General features: G+C 46.5%; 1 protein-coding gene across 2 annotated transcripts; it reads left to right on the top strand.

The window, feature by feature from the left end:
* Positions 1-594: 594 nt before the first annotated feature.
* Positions 595-20,755, top strand: npr1a (natriuretic peptide receptor 1a). Of its 2 annotated transcripts, XM_041053656.1 has the most exons (23): positions 596-900; positions 1,009-1,134; positions 2,764-3,508; positions 6,188-6,378; positions 6,679-6,792; positions 7,028-7,190; positions 11,323-11,417; positions 11,699-11,834; positions 12,106-12,190; positions 14,200-14,320; positions 14,416-14,490; positions 14,592-14,669; positions 15,256-15,360; positions 17,115-17,186; positions 17,480-17,639; positions 17,855-18,010; positions 18,365-18,533; positions 18,749-18,895; positions 19,006-19,129; positions 19,312-19,380; positions 19,636-19,810; positions 19,904-20,002; positions 20,392-20,755. In XM_041053656.1, exons 3-23 carry the CDS (start codon positions 2,797-2,799, stop codon positions 20,547-20,549), a joined length of 3,204 nt encoding a protein of 1,067 aa, XP_040909590.1. In that variant the 5' UTR covers positions 596-900; positions 1,009-1,134; positions 2,764-2,796; the 3' UTR covers positions 20,550-20,755. The 2 variants fall into 2 exon arrangements, with proteins under 2 accessions (XP_040909591.1, XP_040909590.1); XM_041053657.1 differs by having other exon boundaries at positions 595-1,039.
* Positions 20,756-21,099: the final 344 nt, after the last annotated feature.

Raw genomic sequence — 21,099 nt, 5'->3', positions numbered from 1 at the left:
AGAGAGGGTGAGTGTGTGTGTGCGTGTGTGTCTGTGTGTGCGCGCGTGTGTGTATGCGTGTGTGTGTGTGTGTGCGTGTGTGTGTGTGTGTATATAGGTGGGTGGTGATCATTTCCAGGAAGAGGTACAAAGAGGGAGAGTTTGTGTTTGTGTGTTACTAAGTGATTTCCTGGTTGACCGGGTGTATCCTGTTAAAACACACATACACTCATTGGGTCGTGTGTGTGTGTGTGTGTGTGTGTGTTAACTTCATGAATACACACACACGCAGATTCTTGTGTCATGACTTATATTATGTATTTATTATATGTGTGTGACGTCAGAGTCGAAACATTAAGAACTTCATTGAGAAACTTTCATCAGTTTGATAACTGCGCGCGTGCACGCCGCGGCTGCAGGTTTAATGAACAGTCACATCATTAAACATTAACACGTGAACAATGCAGAAGCGTTTTTACTTTACGACAGTGATTTTCCCTAAGATCGCACGCGCACACACGCACGCGCACAGTCAGCAGCTCTAATTGGAAGGAAGAAAAAAAACTCAGAACAATAGAAGAGGAAATGAAATGAAAACATTCAGGAGAAAACAACACAACGCGCCGCAAACGCACCGCGACCATGAAACAAACATGATCGATAACACAACCACTGATCACTGTGATTCACTCCGCGCACGCGGATAGTCCACATTATCAGCACTGCCCTCGTGCCCTCTACACCCCCTGTGCGCGCCCGTGTGCGCGTGCCCACCGGTGCCTCTCGGCGTGCGGACGGTCAGGCAGGAGCTGCGGGACCGGCAGTGAACCTGGATCGTTACCGCGACGTCTGAGTCCGTTTTCTTTCTCTTTTTGACCAGTTACCGGGACAGACGGGGAGCAGCTTGGCTCGAGCTTCCCGGTGAGTCTCCGGCGTGTACCTGGACAGATCCCGGCCTTATTTTGTCTTCTGTTCGGTTTGTGGCCGTGTTAACATCCGCCCGCTTCTTCTTCTTTTTTTCCTCCGAAGCTGCTGGAAGCGACGGACTGAAGCTGAGCAGGTAAAGACCCGAAACATTCACCGAGTCCACCTGGAAGCGCCCGGATCGGACCCTGATCGCTCAGATCCAAAAGTCCCGGTGGAGGATCAGCGCAGGTCGGTGCATCCGTTAGTCAATCGATTAGTCAGTCACCAGGAAATTAACTGATCACTTTACAGCCAGTGTATATAGTATTGATCGAGGGAGGGTATTGATCAGTGATTGGCTGATGGTGGAGATCATTAATTTAGCAGGAAGGGAAGTTTAACTATGCAGAAATCAGAAGGATCCATCTGTGTGGAACTGTGGTGTGTGTACAGGTCGATCCGTCTTTGTGAGGACCCATCATAGTGTAGACCTTTGTGAGGACATTGTGGGGAAAGTGAGGACATTTCGCCTGGTCCTCACTTTCTGACACACTTCCTGTTGTCACGCTCCTGTAACACTCTTGTGCTGTAGTTAGTGACTGCCTCTGTGAGCCATCGACTGTCGTGATGGACTGAGGCTCACACACACACACACACAGAGTAACACACAGTTACAGTTGCTGCGTTAGTATGTGAGTGTGTGTCCTGTTGGTGTTTTATACACAGGATTTTTTTGGGAATCTGAACCTTTCATCCAACACGTAATGAAGGAAAATGCAAAATCTGTTTGTTTTCTTACTCACTAGTTTTTTTTGTTGTTGTTGGTGAAAAATATCGGATATTAGCTCTAAAAATCAGAGAATGTGAAAAACTCTCGCAAGCTTCACGTCGGGGAATGAAAATCCATAGCAAATATCAGAGAAATCCACTGAAAAACAGAATAAACAAAACACAAACAATCTGAATGATGAAGATGTTTTTACGATTCAACCAGGGCACAGTGTTTTATCCTGAGGACGCTTTAGCCCCAGGACAGGCTGAATTTTAGTCAGAGGACAGATGGACTCTTAGTGGGAGCACACAGATTTTTAGCCAGAGGATAATATGTTTTAATGACAGGCTTTTGTGTCCAGGAGACAGACTGCAGTTTAACCTGAACACATGTTGTAGTGACACAGTTTTATCCAGGGGACAGGCTGAATAGTTTGAGCTCAAACCAAATATTCTGAACTTTTCTGTTCATTTAATTCTTTAGTGATATTTTTAACGATTGAATAATTATATTTCTCGACATGATGCTCAGGTGTGTTGGTCTCCATTGTAATTTTATTAACTGAATTAAATTTGTTGCTTTTGTGGAAACGCGATGTGTTGAACTGTAGAATGTAAAGTCCCAGAGTCTGAGCATCAGACCCGCGCGGCCAAGGTGGCCGTCACGGATGCTTTACGCTTACAGCTCAACTCTCTTCTCATTGGTTCACTCACTCCACATGATGCAGACAGTCGTGATCCTCCACAGAAATCTTACACTATGTGACCATTATTAAATTGGCAAATATCCCACTTGGAGCACAATTATGGACATTAGTGCCATATTTGTGGCCCTCTCTGGCCCCACAAACACACATGGGGCCCATATGGAGCTAATGGACAACAGTTGCTGGAGCCCACATGAACATGTTGGCCTAGATCCCAGAAATTCCACCAGCTCCTGAAGGGGATCCAGGTTTTTGTAACTCTCCTGAAAAAAGAAAAAGTTTGATTGTGAAACCAGAGGAAAGGTTTGCCCCCAGTTTTATCCAGAGGACAGACTGTTTTATCCAGAGGACACACTGTGTTTTATCCTTAGTTGTGTTTGTGGTCTGTTTTTCCCTGCAGCTCGTCTGACAGGGTGTTGGACTCCTTGTCATCATGTTGTCCAGGTGGCCATGTCCCCAGTTCCTCGTTCCCCTCTTCCTCCTCTTTCAGTCTTCTCTCTCTGCTAACAACACCACCACAGAGAATCTTCAGGAAGTGACTCTGGCAGCCATCTTGCCTTTGACTAACACAGACTATGCGTGGGCGTGGCCTCGCGTGGCTCCAGCTCTCCACCAGGCGGTACGGCGGGTGAACTTGGACCCCTGGTTGCTGCCGGGCCTGAAGCTCAGGCTGGTTTATGGCAGCTCAGAGAACCGCGACGGCTTCTGCTCGGACTCCATGGCGCCGCTGGTTGCTGTCGACCTGAAGCTGTCCCATGACCCCTGGGCCTTTATTGGCCCTGGCTGCGACTATTCCTCCTCTCCTGTTGCACGCTTCACCACACACTGGGAGGTTCCCATGGTGACAGCTGGCGCCCGTGCCATTGGTTTCGAGCACTACGCGGCGGTCACCAACACAGGCCCCACCCATAAGAAGCTGGGTGAGTTTGGCATCAAGATCCAGGAGACGTTTGGCTGGCGGCAGCACGCCATGCTCGTCTTCACCGACAACAAGGATGCCAACGATGACAGGCCCTGCTATTTCGCTGTGGAGGGACTCTACACTCTGCTCGGCAACCGCAGCATCGCCATCCAAGACCATGCCATTGAGTCCGACAACATTAACTACAAGTCCGTGGTCCAGGAGATCCGAGAGAACGGCAGAGGTCAGTCGTTTCAGCTGCTTTCACTCTGACACTGCTTTGTTTTTCCTTCCCTCCTTTCTCCCTCTTCCCTCCCTTTCTTCTTCAGTGACCAGTAGCTTGTACTGGCGGTCATAACTCCGCTGGGCTGGTCTTATAACGTTCGTACTGTCTCCCGATGTCCAAGCACTTGTTCCTACCATACTGTATTAGTGCGTCAGACAGATTTAGTCTGACACCATACACAAAACCAAACAAAAAGCTGAGAGTACCGAGCCGCTGCATCTACACTCGCCGCCATCTTGGAAATAAGTGAGTCACTCATAGACGTCATCCAGAACTCGTAGAGCTGTAGTCCCTTCATCTCTTCTGGATCTTGTGAAACATCAGTTGCAGCCAATCACTGCTCACATTCAGATTCTGATGACCTGAAAAGGTCTCGCTTCTCCTGTTTCAGGATCTGACAAGTATCCCAGAATGCATTTCACAGCAGCCAGTGGTGATGGTGGAGATTCTGAGTCAGACTCAGACCTGTCACTTTATTAAAGTAATGTCTGTTTTTAGACACGTGAGAACGGAGGGCTCATCTCAGCAGCTAACGTGAAGTGAGCTTTCAGTCACAGTCTATGGTCATCCTCCTGTAGAGAACAGTGTGACCTCTGGTTTTTTATTTATTAAACCAGTCGTTCTTCTGCAGTTTAACATCAGAGCTGCTGTGTGGAGCTTTGGACTCTGCAGATGTTCACACATCAGTACAGTCAGCTAGACGGGTACAGACAGGTACAGACAGGTAGAGTCAGGTACAGACAGGTACAGCCAGGTACAGAAAGGTACAGACAGGTACAGTCACTTACAGACAGGTAGAGTCAGGTACAGTCACTTACAGACAGGTACAGACAGGTACAGTCAGGTACAGACAGGTACAGTCACTTACAGACAGGTACAGTCACTTACAGTCAGGTACAGTCAGGTACAGACAGGTACAGTCACTTACAGACAGGTACAGTCACTTACAGACAGGTAGAGTCAGGTACAGTCACTTACAGACAGGTACAGACAGGTACAGACAGGTACAGTCACTTACAGACAGGTACAGTCACTTACAGTCAGGTACAGTCAGGTACAGACAGGCACAGTCAGGTACAGACAGGCACAGACAGGTACAGACAGGTACAGACAGGTACAGTCACTTACAGACAGGTACAGACAGGTACAGTCAGGTACAGACAGGTGAGTTGAGCTGAGTTGTTGATGAACTGATCTTACTGCATCTTCCCATAGAGAGGTTGGACTCCCAGGTCGACCCTTTAAGTTAGAGAAGGTTCCACGTTCTCCCCGTTTTGATGGATGCGTTGAGGAGAACCGGATTCTGCGTTCTAAGATGGTTCCTTGTTCGTTCCTTCACAAAGCTGTCTGACCCCACAAGTATAGTTGGCGTATAAGGTGATACAGTGATATCATGGTGACCATGACATGAGAGAGAGACTGCTGATTAAATCACACACACACACACTAAGGTAATTACTTCAGTACCAGCAGGCGTTGCTGGCGGCAACAGATGGCCTCAGTTAGAGGATGACAGGAGCAGTTGGTGTGTGTGTGCGTGTACTTGTACATCTATCTTTGTGAGGACCAAAGAAGCATAGACCTTACAGAGTGAGGACATTTTGCCTGGTCCTCACTTCCTGACTGAGGGTTCAGGTTAGAATCAGGTTTGGGGTTAGGCATTATGTTAATGAGTGTCCTGACAAAGATATAAGTACGTGTGTGTGTGTGTATAAATTACAGTATCAGTTATTCATGTTCTGTTTTTCTGGTTTCATTAAAAACACAAAGACGCTGCAGAAAAAATCCCAGGATTTCTTGTTTTCTCATGTGAAACACTGACTGTCCCCTTTATTAAGCACACCTCAGGGAGTGTATGGAAAGGACTGAGGGGGTGGGGGGGGGGCAGTTTTTCAGGAGGGTTATGTATTTATTCCTCCTTTCAGCTGAGGCGATGCCTAAGTGTTTTGGGAGAGCAGGGCAGGATGTTTGAATCTTTTCTCATCCCAGATTTAATTTCAGTGTTATTTATCCAGCTCCTCCCACAATCAGAGACCCAGAGTCTGACCCCAGATCAGCACCCAGAAACAGGGGACCCTCCTGCTGATGGCCGGGCTGGGTGAAAGGAGGAAGAGGAGGGAGAGAGGACCGCTGGGACTGGAATCTTAATTTGACTGATAGACAAATATAAAAAAATGGCTGCACTTCATCTTCATTTTTCAGATGATACACATCATCGTGATTCCCAGGTTTAACCGGTGATTATCACGGTCCATAGCGTCCTGCAGGGACAGTGATAATCACCACGGTTACTGACCAGCCAAGCAGTGAGGTCATCAGTCAGGGACGGTCGACCTCAGAGAGGGACACTGGGAGGGTCTCTCACATCTCTGCCTGTCTTTTCAGAATTCGTCTACGCTGTTGGAATATTTCAGAAAATTTAAAGACTGAACAGATAAAGAAAAAGAAGAAGGGAGGGAGGAAAGTCAGAAACAAAAAATAATATTTTCATTCAATTCAAACTGTCTCCTCCTCATTTCCTTCCTTGCTGTTCTTTCCTCTCTTCCTTTCCTCCTACAGGACAAAGAATTTTTCTTTCTCTGTCTCTTCGTCTCTTATGAATTAGAATGACCGGTTGTTCTTCTTCTTCTTCTTCAGTGGTGTACCTGTGCTGCTCCTGGGACATCCTGAGGACTCTGATGGTCCAGTTCTGGAAGGAAGGGGTGGCGTTAGAGGAGTACGTCTTCTTCTTCATTGATCTGTTTGCTGAGGGTCTGCGGGGACGGGGTCCCGTCAGACCCTGGTACAGAGGAGACCAGGACGACCACGCGGCCCAGCGCGCCTTCAGGGTGAGAGTCTTTCTGTGAATTCCTCAGTTTGGGGTGAAAACATGTTTTCAGAGATTTGACTACATAAACGACAAAACGGGCTCCGTTATTCAGGAATACCCATAATTCAAAGGGAACAGATTGTTAGAGCGTCAGAAATAACATTTGAGTTTGTGAACATTTCGTGTTAGACTTAGAACGTGGAAGTGAAGCAGCACGAGAAACATGTTGCCACAGCCTGTGTGTGTGTGTGTGTGTGTGTGTGTGTGTGTGTGTGTGTGTGTGTGTGTGTGTGTGTGTGTGTGTGTGTGTGTGTGGCAGAGCGTGAAGGTGCTGACCTACCTGGAGCCTCAGAATCCAGAATATCTTCAGTTTGTTGAAACTCTGAAGAGCGACGCGAAGAAAATGTTCAACTTCACCATCGAAGACTCTCTGGTACCAAACACACTCACTGTGATTCTGTAACATTAAGGTTCAGATCGGAGACACGTTGCTTTCACACTGTTAGACTCACTTAAAACTCTGTTTTAAAAACTCTGTATTCATGAGCTGTTTTTAAAGACGGACGTCTTCAGCTGGAGCTAACGGGCTCAGAGCCACAGACGCTTTAACGTGCAGGAGCCGATCGATCAGAAAGTCAAAGCTCGACTCCGATGTCTCTCTGTCGCAGTATAACCTGATAGCTGGAGGTTTCCACGATGGAGTGATGCTCTACTCCCAGGCTCTGAATGAGACTCTGAGCGAGCACAGAGAACCAGGACCAGGACTGGGACAAGTTCGGAGGCCTAAAGAGGACGTGGTGACCAGGAGGATGTGGAACAGGACATTCCCAGGTGAGGACAGATGTTTGTACAGACAGATGTTTCTCATGCGTCTGTTCTGGTGGGAACAGTCAGCTCAGCTGCCAATCACAGTGCAGAGCTGCATGAGAAAATATCAAAAAATATTCATCGGAAAACCGCAAAGAACATAAATATCTCAGTGACAGCTGCAAGAAACCCACAGCGTGACGGTGCTGCTGATAAAGTACTGAGTACCACAACAAGTCCGACTGAGAACCAGCTGAGGGCATCAGGACTTCTGAGGTCCTGCAGTGAGACAGCTGCTGTGTGTCCACAGTTATTCTGTTCAGAGGGAAGGTTTACTGGACGGAGCTGGGCTAGCTGTTTCCAGTCTTTAAGCTAAGCTAACCTAAGCTAACCAGGTCCTGGGTCTGCGTCTTCACAGACGTGTGTCAGCGGAGTTTGGGAAGTGTTTGGATGATGTTGGGACCGAGCGTCCAGTCGGGACGCTCACTGTGTTTTCCCATCCTCGTTGGTGGTTTTGGTCCCAGAAGTCCTGTCTTCATATTCCCAGTGTTCCCAGTATCACAGCCAGCTGGTACACATTTACTCTGCAGCGCTATGCTAACACACTAACTCCCGGCTGACACACTCACGGCCGTGAGAATGTGTGTGTGTGTGTGAGAAACAATAGGAAGGAAACACCAGCCTCTCGTTCTCATGGTGACCTCACAGGGCACGGAGGCTCCTGATTGGTCGGTCATAGTTAATTAGTTAATAGATGAGTGATTGATTGGTGGAGCTGAGAGAGAAGCTGGTTTCTCCCTGGAAACAGCAAACTTCATGTCTCAGATGATTTGTTGTGTTTTTTATTGTGCAAGTTGAATCAGGTCTTCACCTCTGACCCCAGCTGTTGTCCTCCAGTCTGGTCTCATAGAACCCAGTATCCAGGGTTCACTCAGGTCCACGTCCTCTCAGACCATTACAACAGGACCAGACCTGAGGACCAGACCCTCATCGTGTTCTGGAAATGGACCTGGAGTTTTAAACATGCAGTCTGAGCAAATCAGGAGCCCAAAGCACAGAGATCCTAATTATATGGAGACGCTTTCGTCAGTGCAGCTGAAGCTCTGCGTTGTTTTCAGCTCAGAACAGGAAGAGACAGGAAGTCGTCTTTCATCTGTCAAAGAAACAGTTTCAGGAAAAAGCTTCATGACCACATGACGTGAAAAACACAAAGACAGATTCAACACAAGGGTGATCACAGCAAATGTATTAGCAGCTGAGTGTTCGGGCTCCTCACCTGTCATCTGACACGTCACCTGTCACTCATCCTCTCTTAGCTTACATGCACATCTGGCTGAAGGAGCATCTGTGCCTCTTGCAGCCAGGTGTAGTTACGACCTGTCACGTTTCCAAAGAACAGCAAAGCCAACCCTTGGTTAGGGAGGCGGGGTTTATATTAGGGTACAAGAACAGGTGTCCGCTTTTGGAGGGAACCTGACCACACGTTATCTGTGGCAGCTTTTGGACCAATCAGAGTCCTTTTCCTTTTAAAATGAACCAGATAAAAACTGAGGTCCAGCAGTTTGTTTGGCTCCAGCAGTCACATTAACATTTCTGACCTGAAAAGTCAAACAGCAGCTGATGAGGGTGAGTCAGGTTTGGGTTAAACGTCCATGTGAAAAACCAGACAAAGAAAGAAAAACAATCAGGACGGAGACGGACTGTGATTCATCACCAGAGCAGTTTGAAGTGACCTGAGGTTTATCGACCGTAAAAACGTCTCCATCCATCAGACACATGTTGTTTTAAACATGAAATCAGTCGTGTGGCTTTTAAGAAAATAACTTTTCTGTTGTTTTAGTTTGTGAAACATTTTGAAGACAAACAGACGAGACGTGGACGGAAAAATACAGAGCAGACTGCAGCTGTAAAACTGAGCAAACACTGAGACACTGAGAGGGAGGCCGGGACAACAAATACCAGACAGGACAAGAGGGACAAGTCTCCAAATAAAGACGACAAGAAGACAGATGAAGACAAAATGCCCCCTAAAATAACAATGACATGCAGGAAAAAACATGAAAGACAACAGTCCGGGAAAGGACATTAAGGACAAAACAGGACAGGAGATAAATCCCTAGTCCAGTGTTACAGGAAACAGACTCATCCAACTGAAGGTGTCACTTTCAGTCAGCAGGACATGGTCTTCATTTTAATCAGGACTTCATAAATCACCCCGTCTGTCTGTCAAGACACGTCCTCCTGCTCTGTTACTGTTGGTCGTCCCCTCATAGACACAGGTGTCAAACAGAGTGGAGACGCAGACTCTGATTCATGTTCAGCAGGGATGTGGGGTCCAGGTGTGGAAAACAAATGGATACAGGAAGTGGCCATCCATCACAGGAAGTGACACGCTGACAGTCGGGCTCAGCTGGAGGCGACCGACTAATGAGATCAGACACAGCTGAGAATCACTTCACAACAACACGACACAAAACACGCTGACGCTTCCATCTGATGTTTTCCACAGACAGGAAATAAACAGGAAATACTACAAACTTCAGAATAAAAACCCTGTTAAATTTAATTTTATTTCAGTATCAGATAAAACAGGATTGGCTTCAGAGCTGAGGATGCTGAGGTCATTGACCTTTTGTAACCCTGATGCTGATGTTATAATTAAACACCTGACGTTTATGGAGAGAGATCAGCCTAAAAATTCAAATATCAGCTCTGTCAGTGATTCGTTGCTGTGTCTGTTCACCCCGTGACCTCAGAGACGTCTTATTGTGAAGGAAAAAGTTTTGTTTCCTGCTGCGGGAAACTGATGTCACCATCCTTACATAGAGCAGGGTCAAAGGTCAAAGTGTAATGATAAGCCAGCCAAACTCAAACTAAGCCACCTTTTAACCTCAGTTAGCTCTAAACAGGGCTCAGTAGCTGCTCTCTCTATAACCTGGTATTGATCTTCTGATTGATGCAGCTCCTGATCAGTGACTTTTCCAATAAGTTATTGATTGTTTCTCCAGTTTATTGTCTCAGCCTCAGCGGCGTGGAAGTTTCTGGATGAGAGATTCCTCCATTTATTTTGAACTGTGAATTGAGACACGACCCTTTGATGACATCACTGGTGACATCACTCCAACGCTGATGACACTGTGATGCAGTCGACCGCTGAACGATATTTACTTCACAGATTGTAGCTGTACGAGTCTTTAACGTGTCAAAAATGTGTCACACATCATGTTTTTTGGGGGCGGGGTTAAACACGAACCACAGCAGCTGTCAAACATCTGTGCTTCTGGTCTTTGTTGGGTTAATGAGAGACAAATAAGAGAGAGGAGGACAGCACGAGAGAAAATAGACACTGGGACGAGCGAGTGCAGCGATGGAGCCGATAAACAGGCTGCTGTGTCGGCTCTATATTAGATTGTACTGCTTTCATCCAACAGCACACACACTCTGAAACACAGCCAGTGGTCATTAATCACTGGGCATGTGCGTCAGGGGGGGATGGACGGATGGATGGACGGATGGATGGACGGCAGTAAACAAGAGTGAGTGATGGAGAGAACGACAAGTAAAGAAAAACACACGGACGAGGACGTGAGGAAAGAGGAGAGAGGCAAAGGACGCTTCATCCCATCAAACCCGATTCACTCTGCAGCTGCAGCTCAGGATTATTTTTATTATTGATTAATCTGCTGATTCATTTTTCAGCTCAGGTCAAATCAGCTTTTATTGATCGTCAGAGGAAATTCAGGTGTTACAGCAGCACAAGCACCGAAGTTAGAGTCAGAGAGAAAAGGTCCAATCAAACACATGGAGGTTTGTTAGGACCAATAACAACTGCTGACGGCCAGTGTAAACCAGCACACACACACAGATACACACACACACACACACACAGATACACATACACACATAAATATAAAAACACACACATACAGTATCAGACACTGGTATGTGAGGTGAACCGACTGTGTGTGTGTGTGTGTGTGTGTGTGTGTGTGTGTGTGCGTTTGTTTTCTTAAACTCGTTCTTTTCTTGGAGGATTTTTTTTTCTGTGAAAAATGTTGAATTAAAATTGAAAAGCACAATAATTTACAGGTGAAAGAAAAGTAAATGAAAACAAACTGAACATAAATAAAAACCTTTATCATGTGTCGGTCTGTAGGAGTGATGGGTGTGGTGGAGATGGACGAGTTTGGAGACAGACAGATGGACTTTGCCTTATGGGACATGATGGACGTGGACTCCGGAGAGTTTCAGGTAAAAACACCTTGACTCGTGATGTCATCACCGTGATGTGACACACCTGCAGGAACCTTAAAGAGTCTGGTTCTCCTCTGATCACAGGGCGTTACTCACAGGTGTGGTTGGATGTGGTTGCAGGTGTGTTCTGTTTCACCTGTAACCACGCCCACAGTGATGTCACAGTGCACCGCAGTACAGCTGCGAATCATTTCAGCCAGCTGAGAAGTTAAACTACTGGACAGGTGCAGGCTGGCTCCGGCCAGGTGTTACCGTTCTTCTGTTGTGTGTCGCTTCAGGTGGTGAGTGTGTACAACAGTAGCACGAAACAGCTGGTCATGCAGAGTGGGCGGAGCTTCCAGTGGCCAGGTGGATCTCCACCTCCAGACATCCCGGAGTGTGGCTTCAAGAACGACAAACCGGCCTGCCTTTCACGTACGATCACACACACCTGTAGACACAGGTGCTTTGTCACTGTAACGATCCTCAGTCACATCATCGCGTTTGTCTGAACCCTCCCACATCCCCCCGAGGAAGTGAGGATCAAACGTCCTCATTTTCCAAATGTGTCCGGACTTTCTTTAAATATCTTCATGTTCAAAAATGTCCAAAAACTGTAACGAGTCCTCACTTTACAAACTGTCCCCACTTTACAAACTGTTTCTGTCCATTCTAATGTCCTCTTCTTTCCCCTTCTCCTGTCCAGGTACCGTTTCGATGCATCAGATGGTTGCCATAGTGATGTGCTTCGTCTTTGTCATCATCGTTACAGTGACTGTCTTCATCTACAGGTGAGACACACACTGATGCATGTTTGTACTTCTATACTTGTGAGGACTCTTAAAAACAGTTTTCTGAAGGTCTGACCCGAAGTGGGGACCAGACCAAATGTCCCCAAGGTCTAAAACTGAAATAGTCCCCACAAAGATAGATGTACAAGAGCACACACACACACTTTGTGGTGGTTTGAGCGCTCACAGCACCTCTCCCTCTCTCTTCTTTTTATTTTTTCTCTTTTCTGTCATTTATTCCTTCATCCCTCTTTCCTCATCTCTCCTCTCTTCTTGTCTTTCTAATCTGTCTCTCTCTGTCATAATAGAGAGATCACAGCGAGGCCCAAAATGAAGGATGGATGGATGTGTAGATAAAGAGAGGGATAAAAAGGCTCTGACTGTTTTATTTTCCACTCTCCATTCCTCCGTCTCTTCTCTCTTCCTCCTCTCTGTTAAACAGCTGGATGAAGGTGTCTTTGAATCCTCGTGTGTCGAAGCAAGATAACGAGTTCAAATCTGCTCTGGCTCAGTTTGAAGCTGGATTCTTCTTTTATTTCATTTCCATCATTTTACTTAACGCAAGCTGGAAAAAATTCAGTGAGTCTGACAATCACTGGTGAAAACTTTACCTCCAGACTTTGTTGTCTGTCTTCAGTCGCATATTCCGCTTTTCCTACGACACTTGACAGTAACGACCAGTATGAAGCCCCGCCCCCAACCTCACCCACTGCACCAGAAGTCCTGGATTTATAAAACCAGTCCTGGACCTCTAAGCCAGTTCCTAATTTTCAAAACATTTGGACACTCAGGACTTTAGCAGACACCAGACTGAAATAAAATCATCATCTTAGAGGCTAAAATCATGAAATAACCATTTGTGCATCTGTTGCTCTGTGTAGATAAAATTTGTTCAAACTGCTCTGTAACATTGTCTGTCATTAAATCATCAACAAGTTGACACAGCTAACTAAACTGCAGTTAACTGGAAATCGGCTGCACTGCTTTACGGTACAAAACAGGGGAACCTTTCTTCAAAGAGAACCTGAGCTTCTGTGTCGTGTTGGAGAAATTCTCATTCCTGTCCTGACGTATATGAACCAAAGTACTGATGGTTATTGTTTATTAAAATCATACACAGAGCGATTAGTGCTCCATAAACCTAACCATTACAGAGCTGGTGTTTAGTTAGTTTGGTGCTTTCTGCTCATGAATGTTAATAAACTGAGCTGCAGATTCAGCTGTTTGTGTGGGATCAGTTTTGTATGGTAGAAATCAGGATCAGAATCAGGATCAGGATCAGACTCAGGATCAGAATCAGGATCAGAATCAGGATCAAGATCAGGCTCAGGCTCAGGCTCAGGATCAGAATCAGAATCAGGATCAGGATAAGAATCAGGATCAGAATCAGGATCAGGATCAGGATCAGAATCAGGATCAGTTTTTTTGGCCTAGTTTGTGCACAGGACCCCGGCAGTTCAGAAACAACCAACAGAACGAGTAACAATAGTCAGTGGGTCAGTCTGAATGGTTCGTGCAACTACATACATAAATATATTCAGACCGTTGAAAAGTCTGTGCAGGTTGTCGTGCAAAAAAATGCTGAAATGAGGAAATGAGTTAGTGGAAAAAAAATCAAACGTTCATCAGAGCAACAGCCCGGGCAAAGACACTGACCTCGCATCACCTGGTTTTGGCGAACAGTGTTCTGTAACACCTGCCGGAGGGGAGGAGTTTAAACAGTATGTGTCCAGGATGTGAGGGGTCTGCAGACAGGTTTTTATTCATTTAGTGGACGTGGTCTGGACAGGAACAGTCCCCTCTGTCTCTCTGTCTGTCTCTGCTTCTGTCTCACTGTTCAACTCACCCATCACTTTCTTGATTATCCTTTCCCTCACCTTTCTCTCTTTTCCCCCTCCCCCACTTCTTTTCAACACACATACACACACACACAAACACATGCACACACACACACAACACACACACACCACACACACACGCACACACCTATCTTCGTGTCTGTTGAACAGGAAGTTGAAGCTGGAGAGCGAGCTGGCAGCTCAGCTGTGGAGAGTTTCCTGGGACAATGTCCAGATGAGCAACCTGGATAAAGTCCTGAGGAGAGCCTGCAGCCGACTCACCATGTCTCTGGTGACAAAAGACAACAACTCACACACAACTCAGTTAAAATGGTTTCCACTAACTGACCGCACTCATTAAAATGAGCTCATTTTGTTTCTCCACAGAAAGGATCCAACTTTGGCTCCCTGATGACCATGGAGGGAAACATCCAGATCTACACAAAAACTGGATACTACAAGGTCTGACATCTTACTGCGCCTGATGTCACATGCAGCAGTTGTACGGGGGTGACGTGACATGATGGTGTGATGAGTAATCTTGTTGATTTTGTCTCCTGCAGGGAAACCTGGCAGCCATCAAGTTTATCAACAAGAAACGTATTGAACTGACCAGGAAGGTTCTGTTTGAACTGAAACATGTAAGAAAGCTTTCTACATACCAACCAACTGAATGGCTGATTTACATGTGTGACTGCTGAGTGTCTCCATAAAGGAGGAAATTCTTGTCCTAGGTGCATGCATCACACAAACAATCAGGACATACAGAGTTTTACAAAACACAGGAGGACTCGTAGTTACAGGAGTCACACAGCAGGTGCTTTCGTTTACAAACGGCTGTGAGTTTCTGTTAACAGCACTCGTGCCGACTGAAGCCGAGGCGACTGAAAGACTCCGCCTTCCTTCTCTCCTTTGATGAGGAAGCTAAAAGCAGTTCTTTAAAATCAATAAAGAGAATTCTGGCAGAGGCTCCAGGGGTGTCCAGGTGTTTTAGCAGACAGTGCACCTACCAACAGATCCACCCACTGACCTACCATCCTACCTGTATACCTCCTTCTGGAGGCATCAGTACCTTGTTTGTATGTTGATGGTCTTGGTGGGATTTATACCTGCTGACCTCCCACAGACCTGCCTGCAAAAGTATTTACTTATGTACGTGCTGACCTTGCATGTGGAATGCCGGTGGTTTTGGTGGGATTTGAACCAGCAGCCCTTGTGTTCCTGCAGATGCGTGATGTTCAGAATGAGCACCTGACCCGCTTCATTGGCGCCTGCATCGACTCGCCAAATATGTGCATCATCACAGAGTACTGTCCCAGAGGCAGTCTACAGGTACGACACAGCCAACTCCACGGACCCTGTATTCCCATCAGCCTCTCTGTACCTGCCTGTCAACAGTTGTTTGTCAGCACTCTCTACTCCTCTTTCAACCTTTTTTATTCTCCATCCTCCATCTGGAACAGTGTCCCGGCGCCTTCGATTAATAAGTAAATAAATCTGATTGGATGTTTCATACGTAAGAATGTGCACTCGGCCCTCTCAGCATCTTTACCAGCCTTCTCAGCTCGCCTGCTGTTGGGAGTGTACATGAGCGCATGCTGCATGCATGTGGTGGGACTGGGCTCAGTGACTTAGACCACAGGTTTCTCCACCTGCTACATCCCACTTTAAACCCCGCGTGTACCCCCATCAACCCTTTATACCCCTCTGTGCACCTGCTGTACTCCCTGTATTAATCAGTATGTCCCCTTTATCAGCTGTCTGTTAGCTCCATGTATCTTTGCTGCAGTCCTCTAATATTTTTTCATACATCAGATGTTCTCTCTACCTCTCAGTTATACTTATCTGTCAGCACTGTAACCTAGCAACCTTCTGGCATGGTAACCTAGCAACGTGAGAACGCATGTCAGCCTGCTGTAGGTTGATGTGGGCGGCGTGGGGCTTGGGTTGAAGCCAGATGACCACTGGATCTCACAGTGTCAGTTTAACAGAGAGCAGCAGTGGTTTGAATTATTTGTGCTCTGAGAGGAGGAAGACGTTATCACAGCCGCCCAGTGTGGACATACAGCTGTCCTCAGACTGAAAGTAGATACAGCTGGATCCTCACCTTCACTCAAAATGTGATCATCTAATGACAGTAAAACCTGTTAGTGGCAGTGATTAGCTCTAAGAGAGAAATTACATAAATGTAAAAATACTCCGCTGCTTGAGTACAGTGTTATAGAGAACAACTGTACTGTACACCAGAGTGGAAAATTTACTTTGGTTTACCAACAACATGACATGTAAAACAGTGAACATACAAAGAGTAGACTATAGCACATACGACAAAATACAGATAAAATACGTGAAACCGAACATCATGTAATGTTACATCAATATCTATATTATAATACTATTTTATTATAATAAACTTTTATTGCTAATGCTTTGACGTATGAGCAACATTTTCTTGGTGTAGGTCATTGAGGAGGAGGTAATGTTAACTACTTCATATACTGTTGGTGCTTTAATCTACGACAATGCATCATATTTTCTAAGCTCATATATTTTGCTGTGTCTGGAAATGAACTTCTGCAACTACAGCAGTCAGGTAAATGTAGTAGAGTAAAAAGTAGTGTTTCTCTGCAGAATTTGTTCAGCTAACATTAGCATTACTCAAGTAAAGTACAAGTGCCTCAAAATTCCACTTAAGTGCAGTACCTCCAGTTACTTTCCATCACTGATGTGTGTTTTCTGTGGTCATTTAATTATGCTGAGTTTCAGTCAATTACTGTTATTTCAGAGGAGGCTGGAACGAGTTTGTTGCTTCCTCCTTCAGAGAGCAGCAGCTGTGTTCAGTTATCGTGGATTCAAATAATTTTACTGCAGCTTAAAATAGGACTGAAAAAAAGAAGCAGCTCTGTGTACAACGTACACACACACACACACACTGACACACTCACACACTCTCACTCACACACAGAGCTGTAGGTGAGTGTGTGCTTGCATTGCTATCTTCATGAGGACCCAGGGAATGCGTAAAGTCAGTGATGGTCCTCCCAAAAGTACACAGACCAACCTGTGTGTGTGTGTTTATCTTTCAGGACCTGATGGAGAGCGACAGCATCACTCTGGACTGGATGTTCAGATACTCTCTCATCAGTGACATCGTCGAGGTAACAAACTGTCGCAGAGGCGGAGGGCAGGGCTGAATGATGGTGGGCGGAGCTTATAGAGAACAGCTTCTGACTTTACTTTTACAGGTGGCCACCAGGGGGCACAGTATAAATATTGATGTATGAACATATGCAAACAGCATCCAAATCTGTGCAGTAATAATCATCTGTCAGATGAAACGCTGCAGTCCTCTCTCAGAGATCATCTGTCAGTCAAACAGGGGACAGGGTCTGGGACAGGGTGTCTGATATTCAGTTCAGTGTTTATTGATTTATCTGTGTTTTATGTTTAGGGCATGGTGTTCCTCCACAACAGCGTCATCGTCTCCCATGGTAACCTGAAGTCGTCTAACTGTGTGGTGGACAGTCGCTTTGTCCTGAAGATCACCGACTACGGTCTGGAAAGTCTGCGGACCACCAGCTGCCATGAGGACACACACGCTTACTACGCACGTATGAAAACATGAACACACACACACACACGTCAAAACTGCTGCCACAACACTACCATCACTTACAAGCACTTCTACCTTTGTGACATCATCAGTGTGGGCGTGGCTGAAATGGAATTAAACACGGTTCAACATGTGTTCAGAGGAAATGAACCGACAGGTGAATTTTCCTGTAAAACCCCCCCTCACCCCCCCACCCCTCCACTTCCCCACCAGGTAAACTGTGGACAGCTCCAGAGCTGCTGAGGTCGGAGTGCCCCCTCCCCCGTGGGACTCAGAGAGGAGACGTTTACAGCTTCGGCATCATCCTGCAGGAAGTGGCTCTGCTGAGAGGAGTTTTCTACCTGGACACACACACACTCACTCCTAAAGGTCAGAGGTCACAACACTACAGCGATGTGGTTTAAACATGGAGATGACTCCTCACGTCTTCAGTCTCTCTGGAGACGTCCTCCTTGTGGAGCTCAGCTGCTCAGATGAAAAGTGACAACAGAGGGAAAAAAAGAGAAATTCAAACTCCACGTACTTTCTCACCTGCACACAACCGACCAATCACTGAACAGTTCTCCTTCAGTCAGGTCCTGTTTATCTGGATCTGAGTTTTCTGTTAAAGGAAGTGACAAAAATATTTATTGAAAATATTTATTTAAAATAAGCAGTTCGTTGTATACAGACAGTTCTTCATGAATTAAAATGTAAAATGATGTCCCTGTGTGACCCCCCCAGAGATCGTCCAGGTGGTGCTTCAGGGTGGTGTCCCCTCCCTCCGTCCCTCCCTCTGCTTCCACAGTCACAGCGAGGAGCTTGGAGTCCTGATGCAGCGCTGCTGGAGCGAGGACCCGAGCGAGCGCCCCGACTTCAGCACCATTAAGATGCTGCTGAAGAAACAACACAGGTGTGTGTGTGTGTGTGTGTTGGGGGGTGATTATCTTCAGGAGCTCTGCTGCAAATCTAACACTGATCATCCCTTCCACCCATCTGTCCTCCTGTCTGTCTTCCTGTCTGTCTTCCTGTCTGTCCTCCTGTCTGTCTTCCTGTCTGTCCACCTGTCTGTCCTCCTGTCTGTCTTCCTGTCTGTCCACCTGTCTGTCCTCCTGTCTGTCTGTTCAGAGGTTATGGCTCGAACATCCTGGACAACCTTCTGTCTCGGATGGAGCAGTACGCCAACAACCTGGAGGAGCTGGTGGAGGAAAGAACGCAGGCGTACCACGAGGAGAAAGCAAAGGCTGAGGCCCTGCTCTACCAGATACTACCACAGTAACTATACTGCAGTAACACTGCATCAGATACTTCATACTCCTTCTGCTGTGCCAGACACCAGCACAGTAACCGTACTGCGTCAGATACTCCCTCTGTCTGTGTCCCAGTTCAGTGGCGGAACAGCTCAAACGAGGTGAGACGGTTCAGGCCGAAGCTTTCGACTCCGTCACCATTTACTTCAGCGACATCGTGGGTTTCACGGCTCTGTCTGCTGAGAGCACGCCGCTGCAGGTCAGTACAGCCCAGTGGAGTCGTGTCATCAGGGTTTCTATGGTAACATGTGCCAAACACCTGGAACTACAAGGGCTCCATCTAGTGGTGGGACATGTTCACCACAGAGAGACTTTTTCAGTACGTGGAGGTTTAAGTGGTAGATTCAGTTGTTGTGTTTGTGTTGATTTTTCCGTCTCCAGGTTGTGAACTTGTTGAACGACCTCTACACCTGCTTTGACGCCATCATTGACAACTTTGATGTGTATAAGGTAAAAGCTTGGTCAGTGCCGTCGTGGCTCCTCCTGCCTCCACACTCAACACTTCACGCAGTCACTGAAAATCACAGCCACACACTCGATGTTTGTCTGCGTCTTATTTACAAATAAACAAATCATAAACAGCAAAACAGCAGATCTGCTTTGTGGGTACTGATCTGAGCCCCACCCCTCAAGAAATCCACGTTTTCTGAGATCTTAAGTTCAGAGTCAGAGTCCACGTTGGAAGACTTTGATCTCTGTCCTCAGGTGGAGACCATCGGGGACGCCTACATGGTGGTGTCGGGTCTGCCGGTCAGAAACGGTAAACTCCACGGTCGGGAGGTGGCCCGGATGTCTCTGGCCCTGCTGGATGCCGTCAAGAGCTTCAGGATCCGACACCGACCCAACCAGCAGCTCCGGCTGCGCATCGGCATACACAGTGGTCTGTGTGTGTGTGTGTGTGTGTGTGTGTGTGTGTGACATGATTCACTAAAAATACAGTAAAATGACTGCTTTGTTTTGTGTGTGTGTTCAGGTCCAGTGTGTGCAGGGGTGGTTGGGCTGAAGATGCCCAGGTACTGTTTGTTTGGAGACACAGTCAACACAGCGTCACGCATGGAGTCCAACGGAGAGGGTAACACACACACTGTGTGTGTGTGTGTGTGTGTGTGTGTGTGTGTGTGTGTGTGTGTGTGTGTGTGTGTGTGTATGCCTTAACCATGTGATTCAGACAGAGACAGGAAACACCACAGCGGGGTTCCTCCTCTGAGAGCAGCAACGCTGACATGTTCATTTCCAAGAATAAAAATAAGATGGATAAATTTCTTACAACAGATCGCTACGAAAAAGAGGGAAAAATACATGTCCCTTCAGTTCTTTGTCTTCTCAGGTGTCAGAGGTTTGACATGTTGCATGTGTGATGCCATCAGGTCTCCGTCCTTCTCCCGTCTGTCTCTCAGGCAGGAGACGACCCTCTGCTTCTCACATCTCTGCTGATCTGACATCCGTGTTGTGTCTCTGCAGCTCTGAAGATTCATGTGTCGGAGGCGACTCGTCAGGTTCTGCAGGAGTCCAGCTGCTTCCAGCTGCAGCTCAGAGGAGAGATCGAGGTGAAGGGGAAAGGACGCATGAGGACGTACTGGCTGCTGGGGGAGGACGACCCCACTGCCACCGCCAACTGATGGAGGAGAGGACACTCTGGTATCAACCTACTCGTCTCCGACTGGACATTTAACGCTGACGTTGTTTAAAGTGACAGTTTGAACTTCGTGTACAGAGAATCGTTTCACCCAAAAACAAACTGCACAGAAAACAGACAAATGTTTCACTGTACAGATAAATCATGTGAGGTTAGTTGTGTAAATACAAAATAAACGGTGTGTTTTCTTATCTGTGTCATTAATGTTAACACTGTAAACTCCAGGCTGCGATGAAACTTTGTATTAGTCAAAGTCAAAATCTTTTCTGAATAATTTCCAGCACGTTTTCTGCTGATCTGCTGCAAACTGACTGGAAATGAATTTAAATTACTTTATTGGAAATGTACCAGTTTATATTTTCCCTGTACTAACTACAAACATATGGTGTCTCAGGAATCCGCAGCAGTTTAATGGTCAAACAGGAGTTTGGCCTGAATATGTTTGTTCTGTCCTTTCTCTAACCTGGGCCTACAGAGTTTGATCACAGTCTGACATACATGTTCCTGACACAGATTAAAGGAAACATGAACAT

Source organism: Toxotes jaculatrix, chromosome 13 (genome assembly GCF_017976425.1).
Source record: "Toxotes jaculatrix isolate fToxJac2 chromosome 13, fToxJac2.pri, whole genome shotgun sequence".
NCBI classification, from domain to species: Eukaryota; Metazoa; Chordata; class Actinopteri; family Toxotidae; genus Toxotes; species Toxotes jaculatrix.
The sequence above is the reverse complement of the archived record's forward strand: the minus strand, read 5'-3'. Positions and strand labels throughout refer to the sequence as shown.

Bases quoted from the DNA above. Each gene is read 5' to 3' on its own strand.
- npr1a (XM_041053657.1), top strand. From the start codon at position 2,797: ATGTTGTCCAGGTGGCCATGTCCCCAGTTCCTCGTTCCCCTCTTCCTC. The intron at 3,509-6,187 runs GTCAGTCGTTTC...CTTCTTCTTCAG, and splicing joins GATCCGAGAGAACGGCAGAG to TGGTGTACCTGTGCTGCTCC. The intron at 6,379-6,678 runs GTGAGAGTCTTT...TGTGTGTGGCAG, and splicing joins CGGCCCAGCGCGCCTTCAGG to AGCGTGAAGGTGCTGACCTA.